Source organism: Aptenodytes patagonicus, chromosome 5, assembly GCF_965638725.1.
Source record: "Aptenodytes patagonicus chromosome 5, bAptPat1.pri.cur, whole genome shotgun sequence".
Lineage (NCBI taxonomy): Eukaryota > Metazoa > Chordata > Aves > Sphenisciformes > Spheniscidae > Aptenodytes > Aptenodytes patagonicus.
Window position 1 is genome coordinate 1,655,592 of NC_134953.1, and position 25,810 is coordinate 1,681,401.

Sequence of the window (25,810 nt, forward strand, 5' to 3'; positions counted from 1 at the left end):
ACCAACAAATAACCATGACCTAAATTCTACAAGACAGAAGTGCATACAAGCACATTGTTAAATGTCAGAATCTATTTGAGTTTGGACAATTTCAGCAGAACTGTACACATACATCTTCTTTAAAAGCAGACTACAAAAAACTAATTCACCAATACAGTGAAAATGAACAGTAAGGTCTAATATTTAAGACAGATAGTGAAGTCAACCTTTTAACTTCTTTGTCTTCATACACGGATAATGTGGATATAGTATTAAAATTCAGACATAAATCTGTCAAAGGCAAAAAAGATAACGGCACTTTTAAGTGAGCATCAGTTTTAAACTGTCATTAAAGTGAAGCTGGAATCTGGATGGAACAAGCTTCAAACTGGGCATGTGCGGACCCTGCTGTCGCCTGTATTTAAATGGAAGCTGCTGCTGCTGCCCTTTGCTAAGCTGAAGATGGAGTGAAGCAATCTGAAGCTCTAGTGAGAAACTCTGCACTGGATCTCACATTATTCCAGAGAACCTGACAATCTGCTTTACACACACACACAAAAAGGTAAATTGGCTGACTTAAATTCAGAGGAGAGCTTTTCTTTGTTTTCGCTTAGATTTTGTTCACCTGAATAATCAGCCCATTCAAAGGGGGATCTCTTGTCCCTCTGAGGACCCCAACGGCACCAAAATTGTGGAGTCCTTCAATGCATGGAATGACTCAGAAGCCAACGCCTACACACTGATGGACCTGCCTCTTAGAGCCCCAACAGTAAGTGTTTTCTGTCACTAAAAGCTGTAGCAAGTAGTTCTGCTGGCAAAGCTGGCATTTATAGAACTGTAAATGGCCATTTAAGGTGCATGTACACATTTAATGCTGTAATGCAATAATGAAAAACATAATGAAAACTTAAAAATCTTCTTTTTATTCCTTTAACTATGTATTTACTGCAGAAAGGACTGTAGAAGCAGTGTTTTTCAGCAGAGTGACACGGGCAGAAGACAGGGAGGAATGTCTAATGTAAAGTACACCAAATATGTTGCAAACTATCAAAACAACATGTTCTTGTGCACTAAACAGCTGTTTAGCAGTTCAAACACAATGCTCTCTTGTGTTATTATTCAAGATGGGAATCCCCATCATTTCTGTAATAGTCTGTAATTGTAGTGGAATGCTTATGTAAATGTTAGAGTTGTTATCTGCAGTTACCCAAGAGAGCTGTTCAGAAGGTTTTCCCAGGTAAGCTCTATCAAAGTTCTTTCTCAGTTGTTAAATACTAATTTCCTTAGAAGTGTGAAGGTGAGAATGTGTTGTGATGACACTTCAGGATGGAATTTATTTGGGCATACTAAAAATATTCTCCATCCCACCCCACAAGCCCAAACCAAAGGAGTTCAGAAGTCCTCTTCCTGGTTGTGTATTTCAGCATACTATTAGGACTACAAAGTTTTGTTCGCCTGCTGTTTATATGAAAGTCTGTTTAAAAGTAAATAATAAAAAACTGATCCAAGCTAATTTTTAAAGTTTTTAAAATCTGAAATTCAACTTAAAATCTTGATGTGGTCGCACCAGGTATTTTGGCATGGCCCACGTAACACAGTGGACACTTAAAAATTGTGTGCAAGTTTCAAACGCTCCAAAAGTTTTTATGCATATAGTATGTTGGATTGGGTGTTCAGTTTGATCCTAACTTATAATGAAGAACCAGTAAATGTTTTATTATTTGCATAGTAAAAATGCAGTCTATTTATTTTTTTAATAAAACCTGGATGTGCGCAGTGTATTACAGGAAAATAAACAGAGAAGTGTCCTGAGCCAAGGCACTTACAAACTAAATTAGATGGCTAACGTATGAAAGAGGATAGCAGAACATAGCAGGGAGGGAGAAGAGGAACTGCAGAGCGCATGGCAAAATGGAAAAGGATGCTGGGAACAGTGATTTACATCGCAAAATTAAAAATTGATTTTTTTCTTATTCTGCTGAAAGAGGTAATTAGCTGTCCGTTTCCTCTCCCTAGGTCAAGTGACTGTATTTTCAAACTTTTGCATTTTGATTTGATGCAAAGATTGGTTTAAGAGTGTTTCAGGACTGAAAGCAACATGTGCTGCTTGTGGTTGAGATTAAATCCAGAAGACAGGATACAAAATCTGCTATCCAAATTGCTCAACAGGACAAACATCATCTATGGAAAGCCCTGCTGCCTACTGGGAAGAGGGCTTAGCAGTTGGCATCACCCTGCTGAAACCATAATTGAGGTGGGATTACGCTCCTCTTTGTGCTGCCTGTCATCACAGAGCAAGCGCCTACAGAGGCAATCTCAGAAATCAGAGCAAGGAACTGTGAAGAAAAATAAGTGCTATCAGTTGTTTGAGGCCTCTTGTAGGTAGGCAGTACAAACACTGCACCTAGAAGCCCTAGGAAATTACAGTATTTCTGTTCTGATAATTTTTCTAAACTATATGATTTGTTGTAATGTAACAGGCCTAACACTACCATTGGTTGTGTAAGTCATACTGTGTAAATAAGCAGCTTCATTACCTGTTTATTGGAAAATTAAGAACAAAGAAACCTGATACACTGCCAAAGTCAATGTGGGACAGTTCAAATCCCCAAATGACCTTATGAGGATTTCTTCTTTCCCTAGAAGTATAAACTAAACCTTGCTTTATACTCTTGCCATTGGGAGAATGTGAGGAGTGGGCTGTATCAAATATGATTTATATTCAGTACAAGTATTTACATGCATGGCCTTGCTCCTAACAGCCATCATCACTGTTAGCTTTAGTAGGACTTCAGTAATCAACATCTCCAAGTGAACAGTAATTAGGTGATACGATTTTTTTCACTCTGAAAAAGAACAGATTTTTTTCCCCAATAATAGTTGAACTGTGTTCTTTGCATGTTGTCCTTTTTTCACTTATACACAAATATTTTTCTCATGCTATGGGTGGGGGGGGAGGGTTGGACTTTCAAAAATGGTATGTCTTCTGGTAGAAGTTATTCAGAGGTGAGCTGGTTTGGTTGGTTTTGGGGTTCTTTTAATCGATTATGAAATAACTATTTAGAAAACCTTCTCTTCAGGAAAATGTGTATAATAAACAGATTCCCAAGACAGAATAGATGCAGGCATCAAATATTCCTGGGTTTTGTATCTGATCTAGACTTCCTTCTAACCTGGGCAAATCACTTAGGAATCGTGGTTTTGTCCTGGACTGCAAAGGAATTCCTTTATCCTTTTAACTCTCTTCAGGCCAGTGTCTTGCAGGGTCTTGACAAACTTCATGGTGAAATACAAGTTCTGCCCTACACTGATGTTCTCTGTGGCTGATTCATTTTTATCCCTTCTCTGCTTGCACTGAGCCTTAGCAGAAGGGACTGTGCGCTGCTCTCTTCCCGAAGAAGCAGGCTGGCTCCTCAGATTGGCCCTCCAGGAAGAATTCTGCCTCCCTTGTAACCAGCTGTGGCAGCAGGCCATAAATACAGAATAACGAGGCTCCATGTTGTGCTGCAGCCTCCACAGACAAGGCCAGAACAGCAAGGATTTAGACACATTTATCTATCGAACACTTCCTTTTCTCCAAACTCCCAAAAAGCATCTCAAGTTTCTAAGTCTCAGTCAAGTTTACTGAATGATAACTGAAAACATGGTCAGTTCTGTTTTGGCTGTTTTGTTGTAGGCAGTAGACAAGCATTCCTTTAAGGAGAACAATGAGCATTTTAAGAAGGCAGACTGTATTAAACCTAGCTGTTTCCCTCTATTCTAGTGTTTCCACAAGGACACACTTAAACCTGCTGGAAGGAAATACACTAATGTAGAGCAATTTCATAACTTCATAACTTCTTGCCACTGACTCTATTGATGCAAATGACAGAGTAGGATTTAGAAAAGGATTACACCTATATATGGAGGATGAAAATATCCTCCACTAAGATTATCCTTTCAAAGGGATAATAACCTTGGTTTAGGGTACAAACCAACTGCTAAGGCCCTATACTGAAAATGAAATTCCCACATCACTGTTCATTATGCATGTTTCGCAGCTCTGTGAAACACCCAGTCATGGCTAAAGGCAGGCTACTGTTTTGTCAGGAATGCTGGTCTGAATCAGTGTGGCACTTCCCAAGTTCTTTACCATGCCAAAATTATCCATCTGATTCTGCAAAACTGTAGTGTAAATGAATAATAAATGACATGCCTATCAGAGATTAAAAACACAAATTCTTTTACAGTTCTAGCAAAAGGCGAGTTTTCATATACACCCAAACAATATTATAAAACCTGCTTTCAAGGTTGACTAAAATGCCATCCTTGGCTAGAAGATAGGTTCTCCAACTGACCCTTGGTACTTACGGTGAAGAAGTTTTGTTATATTATAGTTACTACCTTGGTGTCCTCCACAGCTTCCATGACCATTTTGTTTGCTTGCTTGAGAAATGTGCAATATTTATATTGACTGAATGTCAGGAAGTTGGTGCTTCCCAATTAATTGCTTCCTACAGAATTAATACCGATCTAAGCCACCCACAGCATGGTAGGCCTGTGGGTATACTGGCACCCAATGGTCCAGAGCCTCAGGTACAAGCATCTTTTATTTGTTGACTCAGGAAAGCTGTAGTCCATTGTCCATCCACTGGAAAATGTCCAACCTCTTAGCTTCCAGTTCAGTTTCTTTGTGCATTTGGTGATGTTTTGAACCATGTTACGTTAAATAAATTGTTGTCATAACACTTGGAAGAGAAATAATGAAGTGCTGGTTTGCCTGCTCATTTTTCTTATCTCCATTACGAGGTGTTTATAGAAAGAAGGCTGAACAGAGAAACGTGCAAGGCAACAACGGTATGTATTATCAATGCAATTGAAATAGTTGTTCAGAGTATTCTCAAGGGACAATTGCTACAGTGGGGATTGCAACAGTGGGATTTTTATTCTCCCCTGCCAACCAAGTACTTATACCATGGGGTGACAACAGAAGACAGAGACTAAACAAGGCTAATCTGCTGGAGAAACTGAATAGAGAAAAGCTTTGGGAATTGCCTGATTTCCTGATTATCCTGCTGACCTGATTTCCTCAAGCACTATCTTTTTCTCCCTGTCTTTTCTTTTGACGTACAGTTCCCTTAGAAGATCTAGAGCTGAACTTGATACAGGCACGTGTTTTTATCTTCTAGTAAGAAAGCTGTATGTATGCAACTTAGTGATGAATCTGAAGTGCTTAGGCCTGATCTAATGCCTTGTTGGTCAACTAGTACCTTTCTTTGACTTAAAGAGGCTTTGAATCAGATCTGTATTTCCAATAAAAACAGTGGAATTACTTTTTTTAATAACTGACTTTTTCCTCTTAGGGAACAGCCAGAGTTGGACCCTGTGGTAAAAATTCTAGGCCTACAGGAAGTCCACACTGAAACGTAAATTTATTTCTCTTTGCCACAGACCTTTTCTTTGCCCATATATTTAATATTATTTATGTCCTATTGCTGCTCCAATATAAATATCATTCCTTTCTTTTTTTCACACTTGACATTTTTATTGACTCTGAACTTGTTTCATTCTTGAATAAGTAATTTTAGTCTTCTACTGACCCTTAAATAACCTTTCCTCTCTTGTGATTTCTCTGTGTATTTATATTTATCTTTTAAATTTTTCCTTGTCCTCAGTCCTCCACAAATTTAATTCAAATTAAAGCCACTTTAATCTGTTCTTTGTAGCCAAAACAAGCTCCTTTAGTTGCTTCATTTCTGTTACCTTGATCTGATTAAATGGATAGCTACAGGGAAAAACATCAGAAATCTCCATTCCATTAATAATCATCATTAACTCTGTGTAGAACAGCAGCTAAAAAATATTCTAGCCACAAGGCTAAGGAGAAAAAAAAAAACCCAAAAAAACAAAAACAAAGAACACCCGATCTCATTTATTTAAAACAGTTTTATCTCAGACTCTCCCTCCCCACTTGCTGTTAGTATGGGATTTTTTGTTATTTTACTGGCAGTGTGTTAAGCACAGCAATTTCTACCTAGGCAAGATGCCCATTGATGTTGATGATGTGACACCAACTTACACTTTGCTGCAGGAACCTGAACAATAAATGTCATGATACTGTCATTCAGTTAGTGTACCAACCTTAATATTTTGCTCCAATTATAATAACAGCCAGAGCTACATTTTCTCTCTCTAAGATTAGAGTATTTGTCCAGCATTTAACTGCTGCTAATGTAGAAACCCAGGGAGCGTGCTCTACTTGTTGAGCATTGCTGTGGGCAGATCTTCAGCACACAAGCAAAGACAATCTCTTCCAGAATTCCAGACACTCCTGGGGTTCGCCTCTTGCTACTAGCACATTGGTTTTAAATACACACTGTCTCTAATAACTTCAGCCCAATCTCACAGATGCATTCAGAAGTAACGTCTGCCTCTATTGTCTGAAAATACCCATTTCCTTTGATAACTGGGGTGTTGCCAAAGGCATTTCTGAGTTGCACTCTAACGGTGAACGCCAACTACTAACACAACTGTAGCATAAAAGGGAGAACTTCATATCTACCTCTGTGCACTTTCCTCCTTTCCTACCAGCAACCTTCCTTTTCCTGGGAAGGAATGACTGCATATGACAGCTGTACCACCACCTGCCAGTACTTGTGACTGTAAAGAACATATCCAGCCTCCTAGCATTATTTAAGCTTGGTATGGGCACAGACCTTGGTACAGGCAATTCCCTTGTCCTGGATCCTAGGCCACAGCCAGGTTGACAGCATTCACAGCAGGCTACAAACAATCCAAAATACTTCCTGGGCTTTTCTCAACCCTGGTGTGATTCTCATAGCTCAGTAGCTGAGGAATGCCATGGCTGCAGCTTGCAGGCTTGAGCTATAAGCAGTGGTCGTGGCATGCCATTCCAGAGTAAGTGCCACCCTTGATGAGAAAAGCCTGGCTATGGAGCAGGATCTGTCCATGCAGATGAATTAAGATGGGGCTTGGTATTTTTCATGAATACAATAGCTGGTTGGAGCTGATGCCAAGACACATTTAGGACAGTGGCAGTTGCACAGAGGTGAGTGTTTAAGTCTCCTTGCTTGACCTTGTATCAAAAGGCAGCAGAACAGTGATGGTTTGGACAGCTGTTCTTCTCTTCAATTTGTTGCAAGTCATCCTGCTTCCTGGGTGCAGCCTTATTGTTTGCTTCATTACTAATCTGGGGTCACTTGGCCTAAAATGTGTTTGTGGCTCCTGATACTTAACTAAAAAATGTTTATAAATTATTATTTAAAATACTGTAGTCTTCAGAGTTGGCTACTGAATTTTGCTATGAGTTATTAATTGATTAAGACACAAATGCTTTCATCAAGTGCTTTATCACATACTTCACAGAGAGCAAAATACGTTCATTCAGTGCAGAGCAAAAACAGAACTGGTATGGAAACCAGGCATAAGGTATAAAGTATTTGTGTTTTAGTTTTTATGATCCTTAATTTAGTTTCCAGAAAACTCATGTTCAATGCTGCCAGGCTTTTGGTAACTAAGTCTTGAGGGCAGCTAGCAATTCAGTGTTATTCAGTGGGAGAAATGAAACAGCCATACTACTAAAGGAGTAAATGCATGTTTATCCATTGAAGATCATTTCTACTTAGTTAGAGAAGTCTAGCCAGTGATGTCAGAGGACAACAGAAATCATACTTCATAGGTACAGAAACTTTCCTGAAATGAAAACTACAGAAAACTTACTTCTTGTTAAGTACTGCATTACTTGATGTCAGATGCTATGAAAAGGGTCCCTTCCTGTCTCTCTTTTTCTCTTCTATATCCTTATCTTTCTTTTGGGAGAGAACAGATTGCTTTTCTTCACCAGAATTCTAAATCAACAATAAACATATAAACCGCCCTTTGACCCTTGCACTGCTGATGGCATATTTATCCCCTGAAGATGATCAACAGTAAATGTAATTTGAAACCCATTAGCTTATTCTGACTTTTTTTGCTTGCTGTCTTTTTGCATTCTTGAACACTTCCTCTTCTAGAGAAGCACATGCCGGCTTATTCAGTGAAGTCTGACAATATACCTATGACCTCTTGTTTACTCCACAGAAGATGACAGTGCAAGATGTTCCTGGTGCCTTTCCTACAGCGGATGTCCCAGACCATGCCCATTATACAATTGGAGTAGTCATTCTTATAGTGGGGATCACAGGAACTCTGGGTAATTTCCTGGTCATCTATGCTTTCTGCAGGTATCTCTCTTTTGGATTTTTTTAAAATACTCAAATTTATGAACTTTAACAGTACCTTGACTGTGCTCTGCAAATGCAGTGCAGGCATACTATCAGATTACTATGCAGACATAGTAAAATGCACCAAGAGACATTGCTGTAGGGAAAAAAGTGGCAACCTGCCATTTCCCTCTGACTTCTTCTCATTAACCATAACCACAGCAAAATTGCTAGCAAAATTGCAGAGAATCACCCAGATATGCCAAGCAATAGAAAAGCAGCCAAAGCAGAAACCTTCCAGTGAATTTTTTTCTACTGGCTGAACTGTGTCTGCACTGCACCAATGGGATGTTTTGTACCTGTGTCTTCTCTATTTTAGATGTTTCCTTCCTCCTGCTGCTTACTACTGAGTTTCTTTTCCCCCTCTGTTCCATGTCTCCATGTCTCTTGTTTTCACATTTTCTAACACTTGGTTTATTTGCTTTCAACTAAAGCATGTTCCAACTTTTATATCTGAAGGCAATTGGATCTCTGACAACAATGTGATATTTTCACCATTCCTGTTCACTCATCCTGTTTCTGTTTTGTCATACTGGGGCAGAGCATTGGCATGATGTCCAGGCCAGTGAGCTTCTACTTCATGATTGGTCTTTAGGCACTACTGTAATACACTAAAATAATAGCAATTATATGATAATTTGGCTGTGTTAACTTAAATCACTGGAGTGTGGACGAAAGCAGTCTGGGTCTCAAGCCTATTTTTATGAGGTGCATTAAACGGTAGGTTTCAGTATGTGCATTCAGAGTCGATGCCAACACTTAAGTGTGAATGACGTGGCCTTAAGAACAGAAAAGGTGTTGGCATACAGACCAGATATGTGAGGATGAAGTACATGAGCTAGCTTGGCTGTTTGGCTGGTCCCATACAGGAAATCCAGTCATGGCAGTTGCAGTTCCACTGGAGGGCACAGCTTGTCTTCATTTGAAGATGTTATGGAGACAAAAAAGGGATACTGATAGCAAAGTAACAAGTACATCGAAAGTTCGGAGAACACATAATTTATTTATTTAGAAATAAAATATATTAGAAATATTTAGGAATAAAATTCAGAAATTTTTTATGCTGAGGGTGGTGAAGCACTGGCCCAGGTTGCCCAGAGGGGTGGTGGATGCCCCATCCCTGGAAACATTCCAGGTCAGGTTGGACGGGGCTCTGAGCAACCTGATCCAGTTGAAGATGTCCCTGCCCAGGGCAGGGAGGTTGGACTAGGTGACCTTTAGAGGTCCCTTCCAACCCAAACTGTTCTATGATTCTATGATTCTGATTCTATGATCAGATGCCTACAAAGCAGCCTCAAGTAATGGCAAACTGTAAGACAGCCAGCTGTCTGAAACAGAAATATGTTCAGTAACTTTGCAGACTACTGAACAAATGCAAGCGGCCCATAAGCATCTACTAGTATCTCCCTGCTCCTAAATTGACAGATAGGAGACAGTAGTCCTAGTGATTGATTCTGGATCAGTGCAAAGAACCCATCATTTATTCTGGTATTTTTCAATTGTGTCTAAGACTGAAAATTTGAGAAAGGAGCTAAAAAGTTACATTGAGCCCCAAACTGAGGAGCTCTCAGTTCAGCTTTTATGTGTACGCTTTAAAACACTGTACTGTAATACTATGAATAACATATACAGGCAGGATACACTGAAGGCTGGCTATTGCTCTTTTTAAAGTCAGTGTCTGGGCCAGTGAAATGAGTGTCATAGAGAAAAATTGATGTAAAACAAAATGCTTGATGTGGTACATAGTGAGTTTGCTTAATCCCTGTATTTGGAAGTCACTGTTGATCTTATCAGCAGTGGAAAATGTGCTCCCCTCCCCCTGCTTAACACGACCCAGATCCAGCAAATCCATAGAGTACATCAACTTTAATTTCCTGTTAATAGTGGACATGCAGTGCACTGGGTCAGAATATTTAAAGAACAATATGATTGATTCCCATCACTGAGCTGGTTATCAAAACAATCCTCTAAAGTGCACAGGAGTATAAATGTGTAAAACTGAGCCTTGCTTATGTTCTCTTGTGAGGGAAATGAGAAGCACTCTGCTCTAGCTTGCTATGTAGTGTGCCTTGGTATTTGTGAAGCTGCCAAGGCTCACAGGAAAGAGTAACAACATAATTAACAGTGCAGCAGTGTTTAGCAACATTCCTTCTGATCTTTGTAGGAGTAGGAGCCTTCAGACTCCAGCCAACATATTCATCATCAATCTAGCTATTAGTGACTTCCTGATGTCCATTACGCAGTCTCCAGTTTTTTTCACCAACAGCCTCCACAAACGCTGGATTTTTGGTGAGAAAGGTTTGTATACATTCTTTCTAAGAAATCTCTAAGTATGTTCTTACCATAGTGGCAGTTAATCTACTATTTCCTTACTCTCAGATACACTTGCAATGTTGAGAACATTGCTCAACATTGTTTCAGTGTTGACACAAATGTTTCTGAACATTTTTGTCTGTGTGCACTAAACACGTTCCCACCATTGAGAGGAAAACTACATATATGAGATACAAAGGCGACATTGGCAACGTAAGGCACAAGGACTAGTCTTCTTGCCAGCATTCTTCCCCAATCATCTTATAACTTAGTTACTGGCAGAGTCCTATGACAAAGAAGGACCACCCCCCAACACACCAGCTTAACAGCTGTTCTAAATAACCTGCTCTGGCACTTGCACCTGGCAAAGAGAGGCAAGAAAGCCTGGCAAAAGTGAGTTTTCACAAGAGAAATATTAACTGAACATTTCCCGTGCAGTAAGAAAATGTGGAATGAAGGTGCTTTCATTCTTCCTCTATAACTGTAGTAAGAGGAAGACTAGTCTTTGCCTCTTGAACAGGTATTGACAGAGAGGAAGGCCAGAGAAATAACGTTGCTATTTTGATCTCTGATGACCAAAAGCACATTTTGTTTAGTTCCATGAAGTGTTCAGTTGCATACATGTTAAAATAAAAAAACAAACCAAACCCCTGCTTCTAATCATTAGGTTGTTTGAATAATTAAAATCACTCATTAATATATTCATAGTCTGCATATTTACTCCAGTTATGCTGACCTTGAGATATAAATGGTTCTATGATATCGAAGTAGCTATAACCCCTTGTTAAGCAAAACAGCTGTTTCTACGGGAGCTGCAGTAAAACTGGAGTTAAACAAGATATTAATGGACTGCTGAAATGATCCCACTAGAAACATCAGAAATCAATGAGTGAAAATATGTTAAGTATCACTGTCTCCAGCAATCCAAGCAAACAAAATCTTTAAAGTTTATCTCCATGGATAATGTAATTAGCAAGACAGACAGCAGCTTTGAAATAGCAGGAAAACTGAAGTTCCATTGCTTTACAAATTCCAGAAGACATTAGTTCACAAGAAACACAGACTTGAACTCTCCCAGAAATTAATTAGCATGCGTAGATTAATTTCACTGCTACTTCTGTCATCTTCGTTGAAAGGCTGTGAGCTGTATGCCTTCTGTGGAGCTCTTTTTGGCATTACATCTATGATCACTTTGATGGTGATTGCCTTGGACAGATATTTTGTCATCACAAAACCTCTGGCTTCTGTTGGAGTGACGTCTAAGAAGAAGGCCCTAATAATCCTGGTAGGAGTCTGGCTGTACTCTTTGGCTTGGAGCCTCCTGCCCTTCTTTGGATGGAGTAAGTGAAATGGAATAAAAGTTTTTTTCCCTCATAGCATTGGATTAAAGACCGGTTACAGGTACAGAAGAGAGTTGAATTAATGGCTTGCATATTAGGCTTGAATAAATAAATTTGAAGAAAACTGATAAAATACGTATTGAAACTGAAGATCTCTAATCAAAAGAAAAAAATCCAGTGTGTATTACAGCATATTATATGACAATGGCACTTTTCCTTAAGCTCATTACTTACTGAATAAAGAACAGTAGATAAAATCAAGGACAAAATTTATGAAGGATGTGCCTGCCTATTATCCCGTACCTACTTGGGTTGAACCAAATTCAACAATATAACAGTGAAATAAATGTATTTATGTTTTTTCTGATGAATTTTTCCTCCCCAAAGGTGCTGTGTAAGACAATAGTGTCAATCTAAATTTCTTTATTCGCATAAAAGAGGAATACAGTCTGAGTATTTTGTGCAAGTACTTCTTCAGTAAGACCTGACTTGTTCTAGATGGGCAAATTGCGCTAGGTGTGGGTCACATTCTCCATTCAGCCATTGGTATCTTCACTAAGGCTTCTAATAAGGATGGCATTTAGTAATAACTAATTTGCTTTTGTAAATGTGAATTTTACATCTGCAAATTGGAACACACGTACAGCATCTTGATCCTTGCAACTTGTAACAAAGAGAGTTTCTGTTATTCTTCCTCATTTGAAGCCGCCTCACTACCATTAATTTGTTTCCTATGAGTCACCAGTTTCAGTCAGTAAGTTAGAATGAACTCATCATTCAAAACCCCAGGCCATTATTGTGCTCCCTAATTCCAGAAGAGAATGTGTCGGCTCAGCTGAGGTGAGAACATAGCAATGTTTGATTTTCCCAAAGGATACTGCAACCAACTCAGTTACTGAGTAGAATTTCAGCAGAGTTTTGTTATTGTCTTGTTATTGTCATTCTGGTCCCCCATAAACATGAAGCATGTTTAAGCAGGCAAACTGCAATACTGGGAGAAGCAGCCTTTAGTTGAATGAGGAGCTGTTAGAACAACAAAATGACAATATAGTCTTAGATTCCAGATTCTTAATTGGAGAAGGTGGAATAATTGCTTGAAGGGTGTTGTTATCTTGTAATTAGATCCTAATAGTACCCATAGTACTAACTCTCACATGGTAATTAGATGCATCTGAGCACATCTCATGCAATATTTTTAAGAGTTCAACAGAAAATATCACTGTAAACAGTGAAAATTAAAATACAAAGGTAAAAAGACATTGCAGTTGATAATTTCTTTACTTAACAGTTTGACACAGTTCCTTTAAGGAGATTATATTTTATTTCAGGCAGGATATTACATATATATGAATTTTTTTTACTTTTACTCAACTTCATGACAAAATTAATTTCGTCTGCACCATAAATCTCTCTCCTTTGCACAGTGAATTTCTTTTATCTGCACAAGCTGAAAGTGGTAGCTATAGCAATCAGTTTCATTTCACTCCTTGGGAAGACAGCAATTTGACAGGAAATGGACATATTTAAAAACAATACAGGTCTGATCCAAGACCCACTGAAGTATTTGGAGAGATGCCCTTTGACTATGCTGAGCTTTAAACAATATTCAAGAACTGAAACAAAATTATTCAGTTTTCCGATCTGAAACCTTAGACCGCTAAACATAAACACAATAGGGCAACAGAGTAAAAGCAAATAAAAAGAGGTGCTTTAAACAAAGAATTGCGTATCCTTTTAACCTCTTTTTCCCTCTAAGAGAATAGGACTAGATCCCACGTTATTCTCAGTATCTTTCTCTAACTTCTGCATTCAGAATAAGACTCACTTCATGGCTTATGCCTTCTCCTGTCTTTCTTTCTAGGTGCATATGTTCCCGAGGGTCTGCTGACTTCCTGTTCCTGGGACTACATGACTTTCACACCATCAGTCCGTGCCTACACGATGCTGCTCTTCTGCTTCGTCTTTTTCATTCCTTTGATTGCTATCATATACAGCTATGTCTTTATATTTGAGACTATCAAGAAGGCCAACAAGTAAGTAGCCAACAGTCTTAAGTTTTTATCCTTCTGTTTAAGTGACTGCTTATTTTCTTAAAACAAAGACTAACAGAAGAAAATTGGGAAGTTTTTCACTTTTAATTTGTATGCATGACTGAGACAGGAAACCAAACAAGAACTCTGTCAATAGTCAACATGGTAAGAAGTATGATCCTTAGAAGGGCCATTCCTGAATTTAAGCCAGAGCTGTTCAGTATATTGTCTAACGATGCAGAAAAGGGTATGAGTAGCAGCAAGAGAAATCTGAAGGATGAGAAAGGACTACAGAAATTAACTAACCAAAATAAATACTAAAGGGATGTCAGAGACACCTAACAACAGTGTATCAACAACTATTCCACAGAAAAATAGATGGAATTAAACTACAAATTCCATGTTTGACAAAGGGTGAAAAAGAGGTAAAACATTTAACCCCAGGTCTCTGAAACAAAAACTGTTGTTGTAAAAATAAAGGCCAATGTCTGCCACTACATTTGTAATCTGTAGATATCTGTCCTGTAGATACCAGCATCTGTAGTCATATAGCTCAGAAGTACAGATAAGAGTAAGGTACCAAATTCGGACCTAGGGAAGCAAAGATGTCTAACTATATTTAATATAGCATTGTTCAATTGGCTTGAATACCTGATTTATGTGGAAATTCTTCTGGTACAGGACTATTTTCTTCACTGAAGCACACGTGAATTTTGCCATTGATTAGTGCAACAAAAGTGCATTGAATTGTGAAGGACCAGTCACATACATACATTAACACATTGAAAGTGCATGACTTTTAGCATAAACTAGCATAAGAGTAATTGTTGCCCCATTTTATGAAGCTATTTGCTCAATTCCCTACCTCCTTTTTTTGCTGTTATATGTTTATTTCCCCTAGGTCTATTCAGACATTCGGATGCAAACATGGAAATAAGGAGTTCCAGAAACAGTATCAGAGGATGAGAAATGAGTGGAAAATGGCCAAAATTGCACTGATTGTCATCTTGCTTTATGTCATTTCCTGGTCACCATACTCTGTTGTTGCTCTGGTAGCTTTTGCTGGGTAATTATGAATGTATCAGCAAAGGAATATTCAGTGAAAGCAAAAGGTGTGAAATTGTAAAAGACAGAAGAAAGTCTAAGCTACCTGTCAAGTCTAATGCCTGAAGTGCATCCAAAACATTCACATATTTAGGAGTGACATTTAACAAATGAGGCACATGCTGACTGTGATTTTTTTCTTAGTTTGACTTTAGGGAAAAAAAAAAGTAAAAAAAAAAAGAAAAAAATAAAAAGAAAACAGGAAGGTTATTACTGGCAACATAACATTACTGTGCTGATGATTTCTGAATGCAGATTCTCTATGCTAGGATATTTGAACTATCTGAACTTTATTTAGCACCAAAATGCTAAATAAGGGGCCCCAAAAGATCCACACAGGGGTTGATTCTCCTTTCTTTCTCCACTTCTTTTACTTACAAAAGTCTATTAATTTTCTTGTGTTACATCAAATTGCTGAAATTCCTTACATGTATAAGCAAGTTTACAATCCAGGTACAAGTAACGAATTGGGAGTCCGGATGCCTTGGCTCCATGTGGATATTTCTCCCATGTTAACGTGAATTTTCCTGTGCTTCAGTTTAGCCTTTGTAAAATGGGTGTGACTATCTGCTTTAGAAAGTCTTGTTAACTGCAGATCCTCAAGTGGAAGACTCCTATGACAGTACAAAACACTTCTATTTGTATTTTTCAAGTCAGAAATAAAAAGTAGGTTTTCCTAAAATTGACACACAGGATAAATTTACTTATGATGGAGCATTTTGGGAGGCAGGGGTGATTTTTGTTACACACCTAAGGAAGAGGCCACTGCAGGGCCTCTTCTCAAACAGCTTAGGAAGGCAGCTTCCTAAACATACCACTTCTAAAATGTTACGCTTAAGAAGAAAAAATGCTAAGAGAAGAGGATTCTCTCCCTTTGTATCCAGAGGGGCAATTCCAAGCAGCAGCAAACATTTTCTCCATGAAGGTAAACAGGTTCCTCACTCAGAAATGCGAATCCTTAGGATGCGTCCCAGTGTCCCGTTCCCTATCACAGGTGGACTGAGGTACTGGGCACCCACCACTGGTGATATGTGACCAGCTAGAGACAGAGGAAGAGCAAGAAGACAAAGAAATGCAGCACAGCTACCTTGCAGCTCTACTTGCTCTAAGATATCTCAAAAAAAAAAAAAGTTAGATGCTTTAAGCTAAGCATTTTAGCTATGTAGACCTGTCAGGCTGTCCTACACGATTCAGCACCTACTTTAGGATGATCAAGTGCCTGCTGAACTTGACTTCTAGCCCATGTCTCACACTGAAAAAATCTGAACAAATGGACAATTTTATAACTCTACAGTATGTGACAAGTAGGCATTTGCAAATTTTGCTCATGAAGACATCTGGTGAGCAACACAGCTTCATTCAGCTTTTCTTCTATTTCTGAACCATGCCTTCGTTAAAATCACTGCATGCCACATACGGGAGGCAGACATGGAGTCTGTGGCTATAGCCTTGGACTAAAGACAACTCATCTGACAGAGCAACAACATACCCAAAATGAAGAAAGAACCTTAATTCCTTTAGAAAATATTTTGGATGGGGAATACTGAGCTAGCACAGAGTCATGCTCACTAATATTGTTGGTCTACAGATTGTATTTTTTGGGAATGGTTAGCTTAAACAAAAGCCTTTGTCACTGTTTGTTTCAGTCTTACCAAAGCACTATCTCTCTCATCTCAGGGTCAAAAACTCCATTCCAGCAAGGTCGTACCGTTGTGTGTTCTCCAGACTCTGTGAAGAATTACACCTCTACCCAATGCTTTAGAAGTATGATTAGGAGAAACCATGTTAAAAATTGTATATGGATAACATGCTTATCAGAGAAAAGCCTTAAATTAGAGGTGAAATGGCATCTCAACATTCAGGCGGCTGAGAAAATGATTCCTGTGTTACCATTGGCAAACCATTGCCACCTCATCACAGAGCATAAATATTCCCATAGTACGATGAAAAATTTCTTCACCAGGAAGATGAGCTGCCCCCTACTTCTGCAATCCTCTTCGTTGTTCGTTTGCAGCACTCATATGACAGACCTTCTTCTGAGAGAGGATTGAGAGGAGAACCTGTTTTCTCCCATAATATTGTAGGAATACAAGGCTAATTGAAAGATGGAGCTTAGGCTGTCTTCTCAGGAAGAAGAGCAGTGATAAAGAAAGGATGTTATCCCTGGGAGGACAGACGGACTTACTGGGCCATTTCACTTAGAACTCTTTCTACCAATGCAGGAAGACATCTTCATAGCCTCTAAGCAGGCCTATGAAGAATTTGCCTGGTAGAAACTGCCTATGAAATGTTATTGTTATTTTGGTCTGAGCTGTTCTATTGACTTTCTTCTGACCAAGCCCTTATGGGCTACTTCAAGCTAGCTTCAAAAATTAACTGGCTGATAGCAGCATGGCCGATAGACATCAGTCATAATTCTTTTATCCTTTAGAGTCACATCACCTGCATATATGCATGGTCATAGTACCACATGAACGTAACATGTGACACCTGAGAATACTTTCCCTTCACTGTTTAGTTCAGAAAAATACTTCCCCTTCACTGTTTAGTTCAGATCAGGCAAAAAATAAAGTTTGAATAGGAAAATAGATTTATTAGTTATCTTTCCCTATAATACCTCATTCTGCACACCTATTTAGTGACATATTACTCAGCAAGTATATCTGCTGAGTTTGGAACAGATAGATATTCTTACGAATGCACATTCACTTCTTGAAGGCTGACTTTGTCCCTAGGGTAAACAACATGGGAATTATCACCATCCTGAGTCATAGTAGTGAAGTGCTGCAAGAGAAGCCCCAAGAAAATCATGTTTCTCAGAAATGCAATTAGGCTGGTGTTGATCTTTACAGGCAAAGTATGTAAAATTTGTTCTGTCACTGTTTGGGTACAGAACTCCCCCTTTTACTCTCTCTGGAGCACTAATAAAGCATTGTCTTGTCAGTGTGTAACTGCATAGACTACACAGAACTCAATACTAAATATATAATGTATTTGCATTACTCTAGGTATTCCCACGTCCTAACACCCTTCATGAACTCCATACCAGCTGTGATTGCCAAAGCTTCTGTCATCCATAACCCCATCATTTATGCTATCACTCACCCCAAATACAGGTAAGTTCACTCTTATAAGCTATGTTTAATATAGCAAAGAAAATCAGACAGTAACTTTGTCACTGTTAGGACTAGCACCTGAACTCTGCTTCACCTGCTCATTTTACCTCTGCAAGACAGCCTCGCCTTCCCCAAGAAAACTTCTCAACGCCATATAAACGTCGGTGGAATTTGTACTTGGAACAAATTACTATGCAGATGGGAGTTAGAGATGTTTATGGATACTGATCTGTACTCACAGATTACACGATAAAAGACAGACACCTTCCCACCTCAAAGGAAAGCACCATAAATTTTTTAACTATCTTCATGAGAGATGCAGACATTTGTCAGTGTTGCAAATAGCAGTTTGTTAAATTAACCAGGCCTGCGAGAGATGCAATTCAGTAAGTCAGTCCACCTCTTCCCTATTTTGTGCATCCTCCCCACCTTTCTTCAAGCTTTCATATTTCAGGTAGTATTTCTTCTGAGTTGTAACATCTAGGGTCATTACCATATCAAGTTCAGATGCAGGCTATGAGATCTGACAGACGGCAGCAAAGCCATATATATATGCTTTTGTTTCACCCTTTACAAAGACCTACTGGGGAACTGGATAGAGAAGAGGTGGGTGTGAACATCTAAGTGGGGAAGGCTGGAAAGAAGAGGAAAGCTGGGCAAAAGAATTTCTTTACGCAGCATATGAGGAAATACTGTAATATAACTGCATATTTTGTACAACTCTACAGATAGCCGGCAAACAGATGTGTAAGAGGAAGCTAGAATAGCTGCTTAGGGGAAGATTAAAATAATTCATTATGTGGTACTTCTGCGAGGTTAAGTTTAAAGGGACAGAATTTTATTTTTACCCTGATTAAGCTGAAAGCAGATAAAACATCATTTTAATAGCTCCCTTCAGTTCGAAGAGTTATACTTTAATGCCCTTATCCCTGCCAAGCAATAAATTTGAGTTCTGCAGAACACTGCGAATAAGTGATCTTGCAGGGTGATTGTATATGAGATACCGGATATCTGGAAAACTCTTTTTGTACCCATTGATTTTCCAGTCCATGCAGCATTAGTTCATCTCTCTGAATAAATGCATTGTTTATGATGACTGAATTTTTGTGCTAACAAAAAAAATCTGACTGGTTCTACTTCTCATCCATTAGAACAGCCATTGCAACATATGTTCCTTGCCTTGGATCCCTGCTGAGAGTTTCTCCTAAAGGCTCACGGTCTTTCAGCAGTTATCCCTCCTCCAGACGAGCAACCGTAACCAGCCAGTCTTCTGAGCTAAGTGGGCTGCAGAAAGGAAAAAGGCAACTGTCTTCTCTCTCTGACAGTGAATCAGTAAGGGAAACACTTCCCATACATCCATTTTTAATGGCCAAGTAATTAATTTTCATATGGAGTCCTTCAAAGTAGATTCTTTAGATGAAATGCATTATGGTGCTCATTGCAAGAGCTCCAAAGAAAGTAGAGGGACAAAGTGAAATAAAAGACAGGAGGATGAAGTATAAAAGCGGAATGTAGATCTTTGTATTCTTGATGGTTTGTGACACTGAAGGAAGAGTGGAAAGATGGAACAACTTACATCAGAAAGTAGGGGAAGCTTAGAGTCAGAGCACCCTTGAAAGTCTGATCATACTTCTAGGATGTACTTGTCTGACCACAGATTTGGAGTCTGGACACACACAAAAAAGAAACTGCGGGTCACTAAATAGTTCTCTAGTGAAAGCAAGGTTGTAATGAAACAGATAATGCTTTCTGAAAGTGAAGTGGGCTGTATTTGGAAACATATTAATCATCAGATTTAGACAAATCAGTAAATCCATTACAGAATCATTCTCACAGAAGACCTCAACAGCTTGCTTCTGCCAGTCGAAGTGAAACCAAATGGAAGCAACTTTATTTTCTGAGCATCTGTTCCGGAGCTTGGCTCCTTTTCATTGTGAAGAACTGAATGGAAATTGTTTCTTTAGGATTGTTTTGCACAGCTGGAAACAGGGCAAATATTTGGCATCTTAGGCTCCCTCTTGCAACCCAAAGTTACATTACTAACTAAGTAACTAAGCATATTAGTTAGTTCATTGCAATTGTTTTAAATGAAATTTCCAAATATATGAAAAGCCATAATTTTCTTGGTGATTCTTTTTCATAGTCAAGGTAATAATTGTATCTAATCCAGCCAAGCGCTGAATTCTGACAGTTGTTTTTAACAGTGACCTTTCAATTTCTTTGTCCTCTATATTCTTTTGACTTCTCAGTCCAATCAAAATTAAATTCTTCTGGCTAGTAGCCACCATTCAGGTGGAAGGTTTTAAAACTAGCTAATAAAAAAGGAACATTTTTATATTGCATCTCTTAGATTGTGAATCCTGATCCTTACAAAAATAACAGACTCCTTCAGTAACACTGTATATTCTTGTACTACCATCAGTGCCAGGGAAGGGGAACCATACAAACAATTCAACAATTCTTTTTGCTTAGGAAAGCAACTCTTAACACTCAAGGTAAAAGAGTGGAATGGAGAACAAAAATTACCTAAAGTAAAAAATTCCAAGCAATTGGCATGCTTCAGTCTGGAATTTTCTGTAAGCCTTGAGTAAGTCTGGATCTTGTTCAGAACAATGATAGTCAAGATTTTCTGACAAGAATATATGTTTCCCTTAACTATTTGATTTGACCATAGAATACTCTGATTTATTAGTAAGTAATATCAGTTTAGCTGAAGTACAGAGCAGACAGAAGGGCTCAAGTTTAAAACAAACAAACAAAATTGCTTTGATGCTCGCTGATGATTTGTTTTGGGTTTTTTTGCACCATATGTGGCTCTATTAAGCTACAGTCACAATGCAAAAAGGCAGTACATGTGCTGCTATGTATTTTATGTCAAGGCTGGTCATCAAACTGTAAGCCAATAAATTATCTTTATGCAATTTTTTTTTACTCCTGTGGATGCAAAGATATTCTGCACCTTGGAAAATCCTAAAGAAACAATTTCCATTCAGTTCTTCGCAATGAAAAGGAGTCAAGCTCCGGAACAGATGCTCAGAAAATAAAGTTGCTTCCATTTTAAAAATCAATCAAATGGGACTGTAAGTGCTAATACACTCTATGCATGGAATGGGAAGCACAGTACACATTTTTTAAAATGTTGGGATCCAGAAAATAGCCTTCCCCAACCTCTTGTGCTTCAGCAGGAAAACATATGTTTAGATTGTCCTCCTGGATATTTTGTTAAGCTCTTCTAAAAAGTCTTCCATGGAGACACTTCAGTCTGCAGACACTTTGCCCTGTAGACTAATCTTCATCATTTCTTCCCAAATAGTTAGAAAGCTGCTTCTGAAAATACAATCTTGATTGCCACTGTTCCAAACTAAATTAATTTTTCCTTCCCCTTCTTCTGTGTTCCCCTTATCCTTCCCCACAGTTACAAAGAAAAAATTATCCTGATCCTCCTTAGAGCAATCAATCTGTTATGTATTAAAATTCTGGTATAGCATCACTAATTGGGATTCTCTCTTAATAGTAACAGACTCATCAAGCCAATTTCTCCAGTTCCATCAAAGTTCATTTTTTTCTACACGTCTTATTTTTATTTTCTTCCCTGGGGAAAGTTTATCAAAGTATCAATAATTGAAAGTATCAAATAAATGTTTTGAGTATTTTCAAGCAATTATATACTCTTATCTGACAGAAGCTACATCCAAAGTACGTAGATTGCTTATGAAAAACCCTTGCTGCATGAAAAAAATTAGAAGAGTATATAGCACTGTTATGTTCCCCCATTTTAAGACAAGGTTCACTGTCAAACAGAAAATAGGCTGGTTTGCAATGAGCTGCTCATCACAACCCCATTAGCTGTTTCATTCTTTTATTATGATCTATGGAATTCTGTGATTCTTCCTCTATTGTAGTGAAAAGGCTGACAGAGTGAGGAAAAGGAACAGAATTTTTGACTTCTAGGAAATTCTGGTGGGTTGGGTTTTTTTGTCTTTTTATTTTTCTGTCTTCCCATTAATTGGAACAAAGTTTATAAAATCAGGGCTCCTTTATGGAACAAAATGTTTCTAAAGCAGTGATTCTGCAGTCCCCAGACATTTCCTTCTATGTATTTCTGCTTCCACCCAAGCCACGTCGGAAACTTTGGCCCTAATTCCTCCAAACACCTGTGTTTCCTAATGGGGTACTACTACAGAAACACTGTCTCCTCAGAGCTACGAGGTGCATCAGAGAAGTTTCAACAATAGACTATAACAAAACACTATTTTGTTTGAAATTTTGCAGTGCATCCTGTGGAGAAAAAAAAAAAAAAGCCAAATTTTAGACTCAACAGACTTGATAGTTTTGTTTGTACCTCTTATAAGCAAAGATTTTATGAAGTCATACATGGCATAACTTTTCTGAAATGTCCTTTACACAACGTCTCTCTCTTTTACAATTTCTGTCTAGGTAAAACTGATTCTTATGGGGCAAACTGGATGGAAGTCTAAGAAACCTAGTGATGTTGTTTTTGCTGTATTCATTTTAGGTCTGTTTTGACACAGAAACTGATACCCCCAGTGTGTTCTCCAGACTTGCTAGCAGACAGATTTCCTATGAAACGGGTAAAGACACAACTCAAACTAGTGACATAAGAGTCAAACCTAAACTGAAGCGCCATGATTCTGGAATTTGTGAGAAGGTAATAGACTGTGTAATATCTAAATTCTCTGACAACTGGTAGGTTAACAAAACTGCACATTTTATCACAATTAATCATGAAGGTTCCTGCCAAGAAGATGGGGATAACCTATGAGTTAACGCAATGAGTAATGACTTAGAGACTGTAAAAGGTCATCAGCTTTTTATTTCCACCCTGGTTCATTATTCAGCTGTCTTTGTTGCATTTCTGACAAGCAAAGGTGCTAATTTAGTGAACTTAGCATCTGAATAGTATGTTGTCTTGTGTTTGTTTTTAAGTGTGTATTCAGTAATATTTTTATTTCACTGTCCAAATCTTGACCAAATTGGTCAATCTTTCTGTTGTCTCGCCATTTGCTATCAAGTGAACACATATGGTAACAGGTAAACAAGGCTATCTTTAGCATATCACTACTTTTCGGTCAGTCCTCTGCTGTCCCCTTTTTTTTCTTTTTCCTATACTTTGCATTTCACCTATGTAAAATATTGTGACATACCTGTATGTCATTTATGTCTTTCTCATCTGTGTTCATTTTTCAGACAGCTGCAGATGCTGATGACATATCCATGGTAGAATCGAATGTCACAGAGTACACTGCTACACCTACTGTAAGAATTAATATTTTAATATTTGGCATGGGTCTAACTAACTGAGGGAACAAAAACTAATGACAATCCCAGTCTCTGAGCACAAATTAAGTTATTTTTTGAGATGCAAAAATCACATCATACTCCCAGCAGAATATAGAAAACATGACCACAAAGGGTAGATCATTGCTGAAACTAAGCAGAAGGAGAACACATGTACTACAGGGCTCTCCTTAAGTCCAACTTCTTCAAGGAACTTGAATATTTTCTTGAATTCAGTAGGTCCCCTGATGAGGTCTGTGATTTCCTTAGTGGAGCATGGAAGCATTAATTTTGTGCCATCTTTATATGAATAATATACACAGTAAGCTGAGATAGCCATTCCGATGGCTGTACCTCTGAGACAGCCATAGTCTTGTGGCAAGTACTGCTGTACAAAGTGACATTGTTAACTATTTAATGTTCTCTGTTTTGGGTAGCACCAAACATCTAAAAAACGCAACTTGGAGGAAATCAAGGTAAGTTTTTGAAACACGCCATATCACCTATTCAGTAAGATGTGCTACTGTCTATTTCTTCTTCCATGTAACAAAGCTACAGCATACTGATAAAATTTTTTTGACATCTGCCACAAGTGAGTCAACTTGCCTTAATGCTTGACAGACAGGGAAATAAGAGAAAAGAGTTGACAGGTGAAAACAAGACAGTTTTATCTTTGCAGTATTAACCCCAGTGTAATATAAACATCTTAAATTATCTCTTTATTATTAGTAGTGACCCTTATGAGCTATTGCTAGCCTCAGCCTAACACTCTCATTTTTTGGTCCTGTGCAAGTGACAGCTAGCATTGCTATTGTCAAAAAATGCTAATTAATCTTCCCCTCAATTCCTGTTTTCACTTCATTCTCTAGTTTACTTCCCCCTTCAAACTATCTATGCTGTTATCACTACATTTTACATCACCTCTTGCCCCAGTGAACCTAAACGGTCCCTCTTTATGGAGGGACTCCTTACTTCATTGAATTCATAGACTGAGCATATTCACAGCACTTCTGTTCATAGTTGAACGTGCTGTCATTAGCCCGGTCTTTCATCAAAGTAGACCAGCTCTTAAGTAGCAAATGCAAAGTCTGTGCTTTAGTACGTTAACTTGTTTAACAGGTTTTTTCTCATAAGTTATTCATGAAACATTCAAAAAATGTTCAGATCTACTTTTTCCTCCATCCTTTAAGTTTGGTTTTGAGTTATTCGTGGGGATCGGCTTATCTAAATATATGCCACTTCTCATAGATGATGCAACCTGATCTCCTTGTATATGTTTGTGTTTTCCATTTCTTTTAAATCCTTGCATCCTTTAGAGAGGTGAGAGCCTGAATGGTATTGGACAAAGAAAAGGAGAGTCTCACCATGGACCATCTGCAGCCCAGATACCCAGCATTACAGTAACATACAGCAATGTCCAAGGAGTAGAGCTGCCTTCTGGATACAAGTCTGGTTTCCTGTACCCTAAGATCAACAGCCACAAGCAGAACAAGAAGTCAAACAGCTAAGTGGGTGGTGCAAGCCAGAATGTCACCTTAGCCAATACCTCTGGAACAACTATGGACCCGCTGAATCCAGAATACCTTCCTACCTTGTTCTGAAATGCTCCTACAAAGACACAAGACAAGCAAGGATAAAAGCAAGGGGAGTAAGCTCTTCAGCATCAGAACTCTCTCCAGTAGTTCACTTCTTGATCTGAGTCACATTATAATTTTATTATCTCTTCTTTATGCAGCTCATTAAATAATTTCTTCCAATTGGATTTTACTCTGCTCAGGTATATTCCACCACTGCATGGATCTTACCTACAAGCCTCCTAGGATTAACCTGAGAGGAAAGGGAAGTATGAGATTCAAAACTGGCCTTTGTTCACTTAGTGTAGTTTAACTTCAAAGCTATTACCAAGCTAAAGCTGAGAGATTTGGGGGAAAACATACATTACTTCCTGTAGATGGTTTCTTCATTACTGTGAGGTTCCTAAACCAAATGAAAACTTAAATCACACAGTCAGTGCTTCCTTCTCTCATTAATGACACATTTCCCCTCATTTTCTTCTACAATCCAATTGAAAGGCAATGCACTTGAGCAGTAATTTGAAGTCTCAGGTCTTTATGTTAATTTCTGAGATTCTGGGCGAAGGGAAAGGAATCACACTGAGGATGAGGCTATGGTCCTTTCCATACTTAGCTTCTTTTTCCAACAGTCACTTAAGAGACCAGTTTAACCCACTCTTAGCTAACCTTCCCAGAGCTATAGGAAAGTATTAGGAAACTCCTTCCAACTTTCCTTTAGCAGGTTTCATGAGAAGAATGCAGAATTCAAAGCAATGTTTGTACTGAAATGTCTTATGGGTAAGTCAATACATTTGC

The 25,810-nt window shown here is 38.4% G+C and overlaps 2 protein-coding genes across 3 annotated transcripts in view; one reads left to right on the forward strand and one right to left on the reverse strand.

Annotated features, from left to right (window-relative positions):
- WAPL (WAPL cohesin release factor) overlaps window positions 1-25,810 on the reverse strand; it is a 161,093-nt gene that overhangs the window by 119,084 nt on the left and 16,199 nt on the right. The gene's annotated exons all lie outside the window — the stretch shown is intronic.
- OPN4 (opsin 4) lies at window positions 722-24,949 on the forward strand. Its single transcript, XM_076338049.1, has 12 exons — window positions 722-748; window positions 8,059-8,201; window positions 10,405-10,538; window positions 11,690-11,893; window positions 13,755-13,926; window positions 14,825-14,989; window positions 18,036-18,143; window positions 19,295-19,475; window positions 22,660-22,812; window positions 23,352-23,420; window positions 23,879-23,917; window positions 24,758-24,949. The coding sequence occupies exons 1-12, from the start codon at window positions 722-724 to the stop codon at window positions 24,947-24,949; spliced, it is 1,587 nt and encodes a 528-aa protein (XP_076194164.1).

Bases quoted from the DNA above. Each gene is read 5' to 3' on its own strand.
- OPN4 (XM_076338049.1), top strand. From the start codon at position 722: ATGGACCTGCCTCTTAGAGCCCCAACA. The intron at 14,990-18,035 runs GTAATTATGAAT...GCATTACTCTAG, and splicing joins GCTCTGGTAGCTTTTGCTGG to GTATTCCCACGTCCTAACAC. The intron at 23,918-24,757 runs GTAAGTTTTTGA...TGCATCCTTTAG, and splicing joins GCAACTTGGAGGAAATCAAG to AGAGGTGAGAGCCTGAATGG.